Below are 14,938 nucleotides of genomic sequence, written 5' to 3' on the forward strand. Positions count from 1 at the left end.
TACAAACACATTGAATATCATATTCACTACATGGAACAACATATATCTGAGAGATATAACAAGGATCTGGATTTTAAAAAATGCATTTAACCGTTTATTTTTGCCTCTAAACTGTCTCCATATACACTGTACTATCAACTGTTACCGGGGGACCTTCAGACTAGTCTTGTGAGCCTGTGAGCGTCCTAGAGCAAAACAACCAACATCTATATTTCCACAGGGGTGTCATATCTATGTGCAGCTCAAACTGTTCACATGCTACAGAAAGTCGTTGGCAGATCTGCTGTACAGAATTCAGACGAGTCCCAAAATGGTTGTGAGGGTCGTAAAGCAAAACGGAGGAGAGATGAGAGTCTCATCTTCACACAGAGGGGTTTAGAACATATGTGCTTTGAATGGCATACGTAAAGCAGAGACCCCAAGCTCTGATGTCATTCGTAAAGCAGAGACCCCGAGCTCTGATGTCATACGTAAAGCAGAGACCCCAAGCTCTGATGTCATACGTAAAGCAGAGACCCCGAGCTCTGATGTCATACGTAAAGCAGAGACCCCAAGCTCTGATGTCATACGTAAAGCAGAGACCCCGAGCTCTGATGTCATACGTAAAGCAGAGACCCCGAGCTCTGATGTCATACGTAAAGCAGAGACCCCGAGCTCTGATGTCATACGTAAAGCAGAGACCCCGAGCTCTGATGTCATACGTAAAGCAGAGACCCCGAGCTCTGATGTCATACGTAAAGCAGAGACCCCGAGCTCTGATGTCATACGTAAAGCAGAGACCCCAAGCTCTGATGTCATACGTAAAGCAGAGACTCCGAGCTCTGATGTCATACGTAAAGCAGAGACCAAGCTCTGATGTCATACGTAAAGCAGAGACCCCGAGCTCTGATGTCATACGTAAAGCAGAGACCCTGAGCTCTGATGTCATACGTAAAGCAGAGACCCCGAGCTCTGATGTCATACGTAAAGCAGAGACCCTGAGCTCTGATGTCATACGTAAAGCAGAGACCCCGAGCTCTGATGTCATACGTAAAGCAGAGACCCTGAGCTCTGATGTCATACGTAAAGCAGAGACCCCGAGCTCTGATGTCATACGTAAAGCAGAGACCCTGAGCTCTGATGTCATACGTAAAGCAGAGACCCCGAGCTCTGATGTCATACGTAAAGCAGAGACCCTGAGCTCTGATGTCATACGTAAAGCAGAGACCCCGAGCTCTGATGTCATACGTAAAGCAGAGACCCTGAGCTCTGATGTCATACGTAAAGCAGAGACCCCGAGCTCTGATGTCATACGTAAAGCAGAGACCCCGAGCTCTGATGTCATACGTAAAGCAGAGACCTCGAGCTCTGATGTCATACGTAAAGCAGAGACCCCGAGCTCTGATGTCATACGTAAAGCAGAGACCCCGAGCTCTGATGTCATACGTAAAGCAGAGACCCCGAGCTCTGATGTCATACGTAAAGCAGAGACCCCGAGCTCTGATGTCATACGTAAAGCAGAGACCCCGAGCTCTGATGTCATACGTAAAGCAGAGACCAAGCTCTGATGTCATACGTAAAGCAGAGACCCCGAGCTCTGATGTCATACGTAAAGCAGAGACCCTGAGCTCTGATGTCATACGTAAAGCAGAGACCCCGAGCTCTGATGTCATACGTAAAGCAGAGACCCTGAGCTCTGATGTCATACGTAAAGCAGAGACCCCAAGCTCTGATGTCATACGTAAAGCAGAGACCCTGAGCTCTGATGTCATACGTAAAGCAGAGACCCCGAGCTCTGATGTCATACGTAAAGCAGAGACCCTGAGCTCTGATGTCATACGTAAAGCAGAGACCCTGAGCTCTGATGTCATACGTAAAGCAGAGACCCTGAGCTCTGATGTCATACGTAAAGCAGAGACCCTGAGCTCTGATGTCATACGTAAAGCAGAGACCCCGAGCTCTGATGTCATACGTAAAGCAGAGACCCCGAGCTCTGATGTCATACGTAAAGCAGAGACCCCGAGCTCTGATGTCATACGTAAAGCAGATACCCCGAGCTCTGATGTCATACGTAAAGCAGAGACCCCGAGCTCTGATGTCATACGTAAAGCAGAGACCCTGAGCTCTGATGTCATACGTAAAGCAGAGACCCCGAGCTCTGATGTCATACGTAAAGCAGAGACCCCGAGCTCTGATGTCATGTACATCCTGTTATTTTACAGCCGCTGTGTTCCAATGTAGGTACAAACCAGGGACCAAATCTGCTATTTCTACCCATATACGGGCTGCGAGTGTAAAGGGCTCAGTACGTGGTGTGTGTGTATGTGTAGGTTACATAATGGTGTAACCTCTTCTATTAACTACAGTGGATCTGTACAAAGACATAGTCTACTAAAGGGCACTGCAGCATCAGAATAACTGGGAGGAAAGCCTGTGGTCTTGAATAGGCTCAATGCATTGTGATCTGTTGAGTCTCTCTCGTGTGTTTTTCTGCGAAACACTTAGAACCATTCCTAATGGTTCCTTTTTAGCATTTGACATGGACCAATCTCCCCACCACCACCTCAACTGCATTCACGATCACTAAGACACACACAATGCTACACAACACGGCACACACACATACATACATACAAGGCTATTGACCAAAAAATTACCAATCAATCACCTTTAGGGAATGCAAGTTGCGGATGGCATTCATACGCCCACATACAATGGTTCACACGTGAAGACTACTCAGAAACTCCGTAAAAGGCTAAACAAGTTTTATCTCCAGCATGGCAGAGAACCAGACTCTCACAGACAGATGACTGGCTCAGGTAAGATCATTTCAGTTCCATTCATTCCCTGGAGTGAGCGCTACATAAAAGTAATTTCTCTACACTCAGCTGTTTATTTCTTCTATTCACTCCGTTTTCTTTCTCTCTTATGATTTCACTTCCATCTGGAAGGAAAACATTTGTGCAGAGATGTCTTTGGCAGCATGGGTTACTTTTAGAGATTAACTGGAGTCCTGAAGGATTGGGAAATGTTTATCTCCTGTGGGCAAGACTTTGTTATCAGACGTTGTCATTGTCAGACATAGTATTGCAGTCTAATGTATTTGGAACTGTGATGCTGTTTCACTGTCAAGCCAGACTCCCCTGACACGGGGAGAATTATTTAAGAAGTTGCGAAAGCCTGCAGGCAGAGATACTGTCTATGTGACTACCACAGCTCCACACACACAGTGTGCAGCTGTACTCCTCCAAGTTGGAGATGCTGATAATGCATCCATAGAGGAGAGAAAGAAAGAAAATAGTGGAAGACAAAACCAAAAGAGAAAACGAGACAAAGACAACAACATTAAGGAAAGAAAGAACGAGGGAAATTGTCCGAGAAAAGAATCAGAAAGACAGACATAGTATTGAAAGAGAGACATTCATACTGGCAGCACGACCATTTATTCAACTGAATGGATGTTTCTCCTCACTCAAAATAATGATAAAATGGACAAAATGTTTGAATGCAAGCAAAAATTAATAGCGATATTCTGTTGTATCCATCACTGAGACGTAATGAAGAGGTCAGGAGCCAAACAGTCATGTCCTGCACCACAGGTGCCAATCAAACTCTGCACCACACATGCCTTAACAGTTAGGTAAATGTCCCCACTCACACTTTAAGGAGTGAAAAAGTGGTTCCTGGTCAGACCCTTAAAAATGAGCGATGTAGTTAGTCCCTCATGGACCTTTACAAGTGAACAAGTAGCTTCTGCTTTGGCTCTGAAGTATAGGGTTGTGTCCCAAGCCACCTTGCTTCCCTATTAGGGGAGTACTAGTGGAGCTACTGCATATAAAGTAGAGGTGTATAAACCTTCCCATATCACACACTTAAATTGCCAGTTGTGCCCTGCAGTATAAGAGCAATGTAATTGTGTACTGCATAAACCAAACAGCTCAGTTTCTCTGTCTCCCCTTCTCAGACTGACTCCAATGAGCCCTGTCATTGGCTGTGTCTGGTGGGATTGTGTGAAGTGACATCGCCGTGGTAGGAGCCACATTTAGTGTGGACAGGCCACAAGTGACTGCATTCTCTCACTGATAGATAGCTACCTCCGCTGTGACCGACAACTCCCCACAGCCCCACACAGCCTCACAGCACAGAAACACAGGTGCCATGGAGCAGCCCAATGACCCAGCGGAGCGCGCACACCGCCCAGTACTGTACATACCCACACAGGCATAATTACATTCACGCAATCACATCAACATGCATGCACATATAAGGGCTGGTAAGGGCTCACATGTGCCCAAATAAGGCTGCATGCAGCCTCGAAAGAAGCCCAATTGAATTATATTTGAATAAATGAATGTAACACATGAACATGCACAATAATGAATAACTAACAACAACGGCATCAGCTGAGACTACACCCCACTCCATTGGAGTATAGTTTGGAGTGTGTGACGCCCATGCAGTGAACCTGGAGTATTATGATTCATAGCTACTAGGGACACATTCCTGCACTGTCTGGGAGGGAGTGTGTTTACTTATTCTATGTATTTAGAGAGATAGGCCATTGAGGTTTCTGCATTATAATGCATATGACACTACAAAATGATATGGCAGCCATGTTAGCTCACCATTAACATAACAAGGGGAATATTTCAACAATGCTGTGTAACTGACTGTCTAGAATTAGAAGAATATTCCTAATTCTAAAAGTTGCGACAACCTTCTAAATACTGTATATGGGTCTGGGAGACGCACCAGGCTCTGGCCATAACCCACTCACTGACATGACACACTTCCTCTGCAGCACAGAAGGGAGGGAGGGTAGAAACATGTCTATGAGAGGAGAGAGAGAAAGAGAGGCAGAGAGTGACATACTGCTAAGCACATGGCTTTTAATATACTTTTCATAGCCTAGTTTTTCTCAAATTGCTCCTAATTATATAATATTACGCTGTCAATCTCCCCTACTTTTTATTACACGCCATCCCAACTATTTGTGGTATTTTTCATCGCAGTTACCTCAAACTCATTACTCAAGTCAGCATCGATGAAAAACCGCACAAGACTATGAGTGGAGTGTTGACAGTTTGCGGCTGACCACAGTCTTGGCAGGCTGGAGCATTTTCTAGGGCACTGCCACAACGGCAGGCAGTGTGTGTGAAGGACAATACCATTGCATGAGTAGCTAGCTAGCTCAGGGTCCAAGAATGTTGGCATCCCTCTTCTAGATAAATCGAGCCCAGAAAAACACATGGTAAACCATCCCCCTATAAATACACTTCAAATCAAATGTCATTTGTGTAGTGTTTTACAAAATGCATTTGTCACAAAGTGTAGTTAAAAAATGTCATCTCAACTTGCTGCAATGCAGAACAACCTTAAAACTTAGATCCATGACTGAGAGAAAAGACAACAACTTGGACAGAACACCATGCTCTGTTGAACTGAGGACTTGAATCCCTGGAGAATGACAAGAGATTCATCAAAATCCTACATATTCCAGAGTAGCCGGTCTGTAGGGACCTCCATGTTAAGGTCATATTGCTCCTCCTCCATAAGTGGCATCTGGTTGCTGCCCTGGGGCTTTTCCCCTGGGGCTTCTCCCCTGAGGCTTCTCCCCTGGGGCTTCCATCCCAAAACCCCTGGCCTGAGACACACCAGGGCACACATTCTCCAGTCCCTGCTACAGCTTCTACCCGGCATATCGCTAAACCATACCATTGATAAACCATTGATGAACCGTTTGGTAAACTATAGTTCGTGGTGGCACCAGAACTCTTAATTCCAAGCCAAGTTTTTGTATGTTGTCCAATGCATTGCAACCACATGCTTCGGACACATGCTTGTGCAAAACAAAACTGAAATGCAGTACAGGTAGTCAGTATAACTCAATGTGTACCCATTTGGAAGATCAAGCTATTTGCCCAACTCTCTTTAAGTCTCCTATGCCTCTACCTCAATGTTTATTCTTACATACCCACATTCAAGTGATAACACAAGAGCAAACGAGACACAACTTAATGAATGGCCACTGGCCTGCCTTAGAGTGGCTAAAAATACAGGCAGCATTTCCCTGTAATCAGATTGATTCAATTGCTCGCGAGTTAGAACCCTCCCCTAGAGCCATCTGGCAGATGCATCTCTGGCCTCCTGTCAACAATGCTCACCTTAGTGTGGACTACGCCAGCACACACAGTACAGTGCATTTGGAAAGTATTCAAAACCCTTGACTTTTTTTATTTTTAAGTTACAGCCTTATTCTACAATTGATCAAATAAAGTCAATTCCTCATCAGTCTACAAACAATACCCGATAATGACAAAGCGAAAACTGGTTTAACATTTTTTACATAAATATTCAGAGCCCAGGTGCATCCTGTTTCCATTGATCATCCTTGAGATGTTTCTACAACTTGATGGGAGTCCACTTGTGGTAAATTAAATTGATTGGACATGATTTGGAAAGGCACACACCTGTCTATATAAGGTCCCACAATTGACAGTGCATATCAGAGCAAAAACCAAGCCATGAGGTTGAAGGAATTGCCCGTAGAGCTCTGAGACAGGATTGTGTCGAGGCGAAGGTGTGGGAAGGGTACAGCACCAAAATATTTCTGCAGCATTGAAAGTCTCCCAAGAACACAGTGGCCTCCATCCTTCTTAAACGGAAGAAGAGCTGGCTGCCCGGTCAAACTGAGCAATCAGGAGAGATTGAGAGATCACTCTGACAGAGTCCCAGAGTTCCTCTCTGCAGCACTCCACCAATCAGGCCTTTATGGTAGAATGGCCAGATGGAAGCCACTCCTCAGTAAAAATCACATAACAGCCGGCTTAGAGTTTGCCAAAAGGCACATAAAGGACTCTCAGACCATGAGAAAAAAGATTCTCTGGTCTGATGAAACCAAGATTGAACACTTTGCCAAGCATCACGTCTGGAGGAAACATGGCACCATCTCTACAGTGAAGCATGGTGGTGGCAGCATCATGCTGTGGGGATGTTTTTCAGTGTCAGGGACTGGTAGACTAGTCAGGATCGAAGGGAGCAAAGTACAGAGAGATCCTTGATGAAAACCTTCTCCAGAGTGCTCAGGACCTCAGACTGGGGCAAAGGTTCATCTTCCAACAGGAACGACCCTAAGCACACAGCCAAGACAATGCAGGAGTGGTCTCTGAATGTCCTTGAGTGGCCCAGACAGAGCCCGGACTTGAACCCGATCGAACATCTCTGGAGAGACCTGAAAATAGCTGTGCAGCGACGCTCCCCATCCAACCTGACAGAGTTTGAGAGGATCTGCAGAGATGAATGAGAGAAACTCCCCAAATACAGGTGTGCCAAGCTTGCAGGATCATAGCCAAGAAGACTCAAGACTGTAATCCCTGCCAAAAGTGTTTGCATTTGTTTAAGCTGTTTTCTTGTGACATTTATTTGGATACATCCATAACTATGGGCTAAAGAGGTGTGATTGTGCCTGCTTTCTCATCAGGACACTGTTGTTCATAGGAGCTAGGCAACAACACAATCACTTCAAACTGAAGCTCGAAAGACTGCAACCAATTGCACTTTTTTTTAACCTTTTTTCAATTTACATTTATTTGTATATATCCATAAAAATTATGCCAGCTGAATCATGATTTCGATGAAATGCTGCCTGCCTGTCTGTCTCGTTTCGACTCCCAAGGACATCTGGGGATCGAATTTGAATATTTAAACAATATTGCAAATGTCGTAGAGACATACAGCAAGGTGTATACAAATCTCTGCTGTTGAAAACTAAATGTTAGTCTAAAAGAAATGTGAGATAATGTCTAGATGCTTTTATAGTGGAGATCAAGTTTATAAATTGCCTGGCTGGGCTGATGAGACAGTGGATTGCGCTGTCAGATGCAACAGAGTAAATAGGCATTTTAACATCATAGATTTAGCAGGTGGTAGCTTGTGGAATAGACACCAGCTGGAATGCGGTTTTAACCAATCAGCAATCAAGATTAGACCCAGCCATTGTATAAGATCTGATATACAACAGCTCTCAGCCAATCAGCATTCAGGGCTCAAACCACCAAGTTTATAATACTAGATATACAACTCTGGCTATGCTCTGGAGAACCTTTTACAACAGAGAATGAACGGCAGAGATGATGACATCCCTATCAGCCTGGCAGGCTGGGTATGGCAGCGTAGTATGCCAACCAGAGAGGCAATGTAGGTCACTGCATGAATGCTGATGACAAGCTGATGTCTCCTGAGTGCTACTAATCTGCTGTTCATTGGGATTTAAGCGAAGCAAAGGCACCAGGTGAAAATAGGTAATGACTTTACAGTAAGGGATTGAATTGGGATAAATTGAAGGTGGATTTGTTATTCCTTTCCTAGATACTATGTATGTTGTATCCCATCAACTAAAAACACCTGCTCATCAACCAATTAAACAGTATTGCCGCTCAACAGAAACATTTCCGTCAAAGCACTATTCAATGGAGTTCAGCTTTAAGAAACACTCACGTCATCTCCATCCACGAGGAGTGTCATCTGGTGTCACGCTCCTCAGAGCTTCGATGCCTGTTTATGTGTCCAGTCCCCGTGTAGTAGTGCAGCAGCTCACATAGTCATTGAAGAACAAAGCACTGTCACAACCCCATCACTCACGAACCACCAAGTGGGACTGAACATGCTATGATAACCTGCCACACTACTACTGTATCTCAGTTCCCACTAGTGCTTAGCTAGCTTTCTGTACTGTACCATACTGAACTGCTAAACACAAATATCGTCAATGGGCTATCAGTACTGTACTAGTGCTAATTTTATCTATCCCTCCACAAGCCACAACTGTACAATGTGATGTACAGTACTGTTATAGATGAGCTACCAGTGAACAGGCTAAAGAAAGGCTAATCTAATGCTTAAAATAGCCAACATTTAATGAGCTAACCCCATGTGAACGAGCGACGAGTGAACGAGCGACTAGTAAACAAGCCCCCATGTCACTTCTAGCTCCCATGTCACTTGCCCTAACTTGGAGGTCACACGGGAACAGATTAGAAAGTACAGATTAGAGAATAGGCCTACAGTACTGTGTAAACTGTCTGATTTAGAAACATGCCATAACATATACTTTCTTTCTTTATCTTTCCTTCTCGCACCCCCTCCTCTCTCTCTCTCTTGCTCTCTCTCTCTTTTCCTCTCTCTCTCTCTTCCCCTTCTCTCACTGTCTCTCCCTCCCTCCCGCTCTCTCTCTACTCTCCCTCCCTCCTGCTCTCTCTCTTCTCTGTCCCCCTCCCTCTCTCTCTCTCTCTCTCCCTCATTCTCCCTTGCCTCATAGTCTCCTCCTCCAAGTGATTAGGTCACAATGTCCAGTGAGTCCAGACACAGGGTGGATGAGGTTAAAGTTCAGACGATGAAAGACGGTTCTCACTGTGGTGCTCTGGTTCCCATGCCCCGCTACGTAACCGTGTTAGACATACTCAGTGTGGGGGTGCTGAAAAGGGGGTCATGAGGACCCATTACAGGAGCTGGGTTAATCCATGTGTACCATGTGTTGTGTGTTATGTATGAGTCAAATGAAAATAGTGAAAGGCATATCGACTATGATAATAGCATTCCGCTGGACATAGGTTAGGCATTGGTGGGATAACTTTAGATGAATTGTAGAGCTCTATAGAGTTACGCTGTGTGTCTATTGTTGCTCAGAAAAATTGAATACCAGTGGTTTTCAAAGATGCCTGGGGTGTTCAAAGCATCTCTCTCTCTCACACACACACACACACACACACACACACACACACACACACACACACACACACACACACACACACACACACACACACACACACACACACACACACACACACACACACACAGGTTCATTTTAGAGTATATCTGATGAGGAGGCTAGAAATAGCTGACCTTGGTCTTGAGCTTCTACAGTAGTTGGTCTCTAAGGTAGCCACTCTTATAGAATCAAGGTCAAACTAGTCTGGGTAGTTTTCCCCTTCAAAATGGAGCCCTTATCAGACCTCTATGAAATAGCATACAGTACATTGGAATCTAACACATGATCAAATGACTCAAATTATTATATATTAAAAACATTTCAGACTAAACAAAAAGTTGTTTATTTTTGTAAACAAACAGACAACAGAGAGATGTTTGATTCCTTCTCATCTACATCATAATTCCCACACTCTTTCATCTATTTTTGTGTTGGTTCCAAGAGGGGATGTTTGGTCTGGGGCTTACACCAGTGCTTCTTTAATGCATGCCCAGACAGAGATGTGTGGCACGGGGAGGGACATTACTGGAGCTCTAGGCCTATACAGGCCTCCAGATAGCCATTAGGGAGAGTGATACCCGTATTACTGGCCTTGAGTAATGTCATATTGAATGTATCATTTCCAAACAGTTCCCTCACAGAGCTCAACTAAAGCAAACTATTATCGCTGTTTCAATTTCAAACACTGTAATTCTGCTTTATTAAGTGAAGGAAAAGTTGGACAGCATTACCCAAACTCACAACAGTACTTTAGCACAGTCATCATTTCTTTAATTTCTTTAATTTCTTTATCAGATTAAGAGTTGAGTTGATCTAGGAGGCTAGATCTGAGGAGGCTATTGAAGCCAAAGATCTCAATCATCCCACTGAGAGTGAAGTCTTTATGTCATTACAAGTAGATGTATGGGCACTGTCAGGGCTGCCCAATCTATCTCTCCCAGCATATTAAACTTGTGATTAAGCCACACAGTCTATCAGTCCCGGCCCCAGTACAGTGACAAAGAGATAGTAAAGCAGCTCTCAGTGCAATCAGCCAGGCGAGGAGGGCCCTGACATTGCCCTGTTATTGATTGCCACCATAAAGAACACAGTTTCGCTGACAACAACCACAGGGTGGATACCGCTCAGCCCCCCTTATCTGAGGATGACAGGCTGCATATCATGGAGTCGTTGGAGGAGTTTATCCGCAAAATCACAGGTGTGCAGAAAATTAGTCTGAGATGTTTTATTTGAGATATTCTTTGAAGAGGTATGGTTTCAGACGTTTTTGGAAGATGGGCAGGGACTCTGCTGTTCTAGGGTCAGGGGGAAGCTCGTTCCACCATTTGGGTGCCAGGACAGAGAAGAGCTTTGACTGGGCTGAGTGGGAGCTGACCCCCCGTGGTGGTGCGAGGGCCAATAGACGAGAGGTGGTAGAACAGAGTGTTCGAGTTGGGGTGTTGGGTTTGAGCATAGCCTGAAGGTAGGGAGAGGCAGTTCCTCTTGCTGTTCCGTAGGCAGGTACCATGGTCTTGTATCGGTTGCAAGCTTTGACTGGAAGCCAGTGCAGTGTGCAGAGGAGCAGGGTGACATGGGAGAACTTGGGAAGGTTGAACACCAGGTGGGCTGCGGCGGTCTGGTTAAATTACAGGGGTTTGATGGCACAAGCGGGGAGCCCAGCCATCAGAGAGTTGCAGTAGTCCAGACGGGAGACAACAAGTGCCTGGATTAGGACCTGCTCAACTTTCTATGTAAGGAAAGGTCGTACTCTACGGATGTTGTAGAGCATGAACCTGCAGGAGCGAGTCACTGCTTTGATGTTTGCGGAGAATGACAGGGTGTGGTCCAGGGTCACTCCAAGGTTCTTTGCTCTCTCTCAGAGGTGGAACTGTGGCGTTGTCAACCGTGATGGAAAGGTCTTGGAGTGGGAAGATATAGACACATTCAAGCAGACGCAGACACGCAGACGTACATACACCCACATACTTATGCAAAAGCAGGCACACGCACAGATGGAAGAATCCTTGCAGCCAATGTTAACAAAGTAAGTAAAAAATGTTGTCTGTTGGATTTTTAGGACATCATCACGTGGAACTAGTGTCACAGCTATGCCCCAAGCACACAAACGTCACACCCCAAAGTGGCCCGTGATTAATTTGACCTTCTTTTCTGCAAATAGATCACACAAAAAGGACTGTTTGTATGCACAGTATCCCATCTGAAAGCTAAAGTAAAAACTCCCTCACTGTCATACCAGCTTAGTCATGCGTTTTACATTGTGAGGACACCTACTTATCTACTTCATCTCTCTATCTATCTGCCACCTCTATCTGCCACGTCTCCTCCATTAATCACTCATTCCAACAGAGCAAGAAATACACTCGCTGAAGAAGACATTTGACTCAGTAGTCTCAAAGGGATTGAAGGTACGATCAGTTAATGCAATCAGATACAAGTGCCAGGCTATGTCCAACAGGCGATGCTTGATAAAGACTGTATTTAGATAAGTAAACCCGCATTAGTCATCATTACTACTGTGTTTGGTCATTGTTGGTGATACTTCCGTCTTCATTTGTCACCTAGGTACATTTGATGATTGTGTTGGGCCTATCAGCAGGGTTGGGGAATAAGTGATTGCATGTAATCAATTAAATATAATCTGATTACAAATAAACTGTATCTTTAATCACTTACGTTACCAGAAACAACAAAAAGCATATTACAGAAACTTTTGAAAAACTAGATGTTTACTTTGAAATTCAGAACGGATTTTGGCGGGAAAGAAATATGAGGACACCTTTCTGTTCTCAATGACATTCAATTCAGACAGGCACCAATGTTGTTATCGTTGTGTGATTTTAGTTTTTAGATTTGTATTTGAAATTCAGTTTAGTTTCAGTTCTATTTCAGACAGGATTGACACATTTTTATACAGTTTCAGTTTGATAAAAACATTTCTATTTTGTTTTTATAGTATTTAGATTGACTTTTACTTTTAGTGTTAGGGACAGAAAGTAGAATTATATGTGGGAGGCTAGAAGCCTCAGTCACAATTTGAGATAGTCCTGTCACGCATGTCCTTTCTTTTTATAGGGGTGGGGGGGGGGTAGATCAGCTTTAATATTGCAGACAGATTATGGCTTCTATCAATGTAATTGTCTGCATCATTTCCAATCTCACATATATATATTTTGAAAATATACAGTACCAGTCAAAAGTTTGGACACACCAACTCATTCTTTATTTTTTCTATTTTCTACATTGTAGAATAGTAGTGAAGACATCAAAACTATGAAATAAAACATATACAATCATGTAGTAACCAAAAAAAGTGTACAACAAATCTAAATATATTTTCAGATAGCCAAATATATTTCTTCAGATAGCCATCCTTTGCCTTGATGACAGCTTTGCACACTCTTGGCATTCTCTAAACCAACTTCTTGAAGGAGTTCCCACATATGCTGAGCACTTCTTTGCTGCTTTTCCTTCACTCTGCAGTCCAATTCATCCCAAACCATCTCAATTGGGTTGAGGTCAGGTGATTGTGGCGACCAGGTCATCTGATGCAGCACTCCATCACTATACTTGGTCAAATAGCCATTAGACAGCCTGGAGGTCAGTTTTTGGTTATTTTCCTGTTGAAAAACAAATGATAGTCCCACTAAGTGCAAACCAGATGGGATGGCGTATTGCTGCAGAATGCTGTGGAAGACATGCTGGTTAAGTGTGCTTTGAATTCTAAATAAATCACAGACAGTGTCACCAGCAAAGCACCCCCACACATCACACCTCCTCTTCCATGCTTCAAGGTGGGAAACACACATGCAAAAATCATCCGTTCACCTACTCTGCGTCTCACAAAGACATGGCGGTTGAAACCAAAAATCAAGAATTTTGACTAATCAGACAAAATGACAGATGTCCACTGGTCTAATGTCCATTGTTCGTGTTTCTTGGCCCAATCAAGTCTCTCTTCTTCTTATTGGTGTCCTTTAGTTGTGGTTTCTTTGTAGTTATTTTACCATGAAGGACTGATTCACGCAGCCTCCTCTGAACAGTTGATGTTAATGTAATACCCTTGTTAAAACCAAGTATTGAGTTTATTCTTGTTAAAACCAAGTATTGATTTATTTGTTATAAATAATTGGTTTTATATTTAAAAGGTGATTGAATTGCTCCCGTATTGTAATGTTCTTAATGCATTTCTTTTGAAGACATATTTCTTTAAGGTATAAGTGAATAGCTTGGTTAACTTTTAAGTTTAAGTTTTGACCAATAAGGTTGCTTGTTTAAGCTGTGGCCAATGGGAGAGTGGACCTGGTTAACGGGAGGCCTGGGAAAAAAAGAGAGGGAGACATTGAGAAAAGGATGGACACTACATTATGACCGTTGGTGAAGAATAATTATAGAAGACAATAAAAAGTAAAACAAAACCGTAACCTACCGAGTTTGAAGAGAAATAATGATTTTATTTTATAAGAGAGTTATAATTTTGTTAAGAAAGACTTAGTAAAGACTGAAGCTACAGTCTCATCCTGGAGGTATTTGACAGCCTTGAGGTTAGCCTAGCATCGTGTAACACCGAGAGAGAATTGCTTGGGAAAGCTTAACGAGTTCATGTTCCCATGGGATATCGGTTACTGCTAAAGAGTACTGTCTGCATTGACAGCTGTGCTTGCTGTGGATCTTGTGAGGAAACCTGCGAGGAACTGCCATACTTTACTGAGAGAATATCTACGAGTGGTGAGTAACCACAATGGTGAGGTGCTTCTGGACTTTATGTGTGTCGTCATTTTTTTTTAGCTCCAACGCGCGCCAGCGGGTTAAACAAGCTTGAAATAATTTGGACATGGGTTGTGCACGACTCATTGGGGTTCATTATTATTTTGATGTGGTGCTTCGAAAATGTAAGGTAATATCGTGAGAGTCAAATTCAAACCTGGTGAGAGGGTTACATTGAGATGTGTCTGTTAATTGAACTCTGTGAAGCACTGATTTGGGCAACAATTTCTGAGGATGGTAACTAATGAACCTATCCTCTGCAGCAGAGATACCTCTGGGTCTTCATTTCCTGTGGGGGTCCTCATGAAAGCTAGTTTCATCATAGTGCTTGATGGTTCTTACAACTGCACTTGAAGAAACCTTCAAAGTTCTTGAAATGTTCCGTATTGACTGACCTTCATGGCAAAAATAAATGATGTTCTGTCATTT

General features: G+C 43.6%; 1 protein-coding gene across 8 annotated transcripts in view; it reads right to left on the reverse strand.

Moving 5' to 3' along the window:
- Nucleotides 1–14,938, reverse strand: part of LOC124048947 (regulator of G-protein signaling 3-like) — a 221,153-nt gene that overhangs the window by 103,946 nt on the left and 102,269 nt on the right. Inside the window, exon 1 of one of the 8 annotated variants that reach the window (XM_046370147.1) lies at nucleotides 8,476–8,803. The exons of the other annotated variants lie outside the window; for them this stretch is intronic. Within the exon in view, the coding sequence (XP_046226103.1) occupies nucleotides 8,476–8,502 (27 nt within the window). The 5' untranslated portion in view covers nucleotides 8,503–8,803. Of the gene's footprint in view, nucleotides 1–8,475; nucleotides 8,804–14,938 lie in introns of those variants that run through there. 8 annotated transcript variants of the gene reach the window in all.

This window comes from Oncorhynchus gorbuscha, linkage group LG11, assembly GCF_021184085.1.
Source record: "Oncorhynchus gorbuscha isolate QuinsamMale2020 ecotype Even-year linkage group LG11, OgorEven_v1.0, whole genome shotgun sequence".
Classification (NCBI taxonomy): Eukaryota; Metazoa; Chordata; class Actinopteri; order Salmoniformes; family Salmonidae; genus Oncorhynchus; species Oncorhynchus gorbuscha.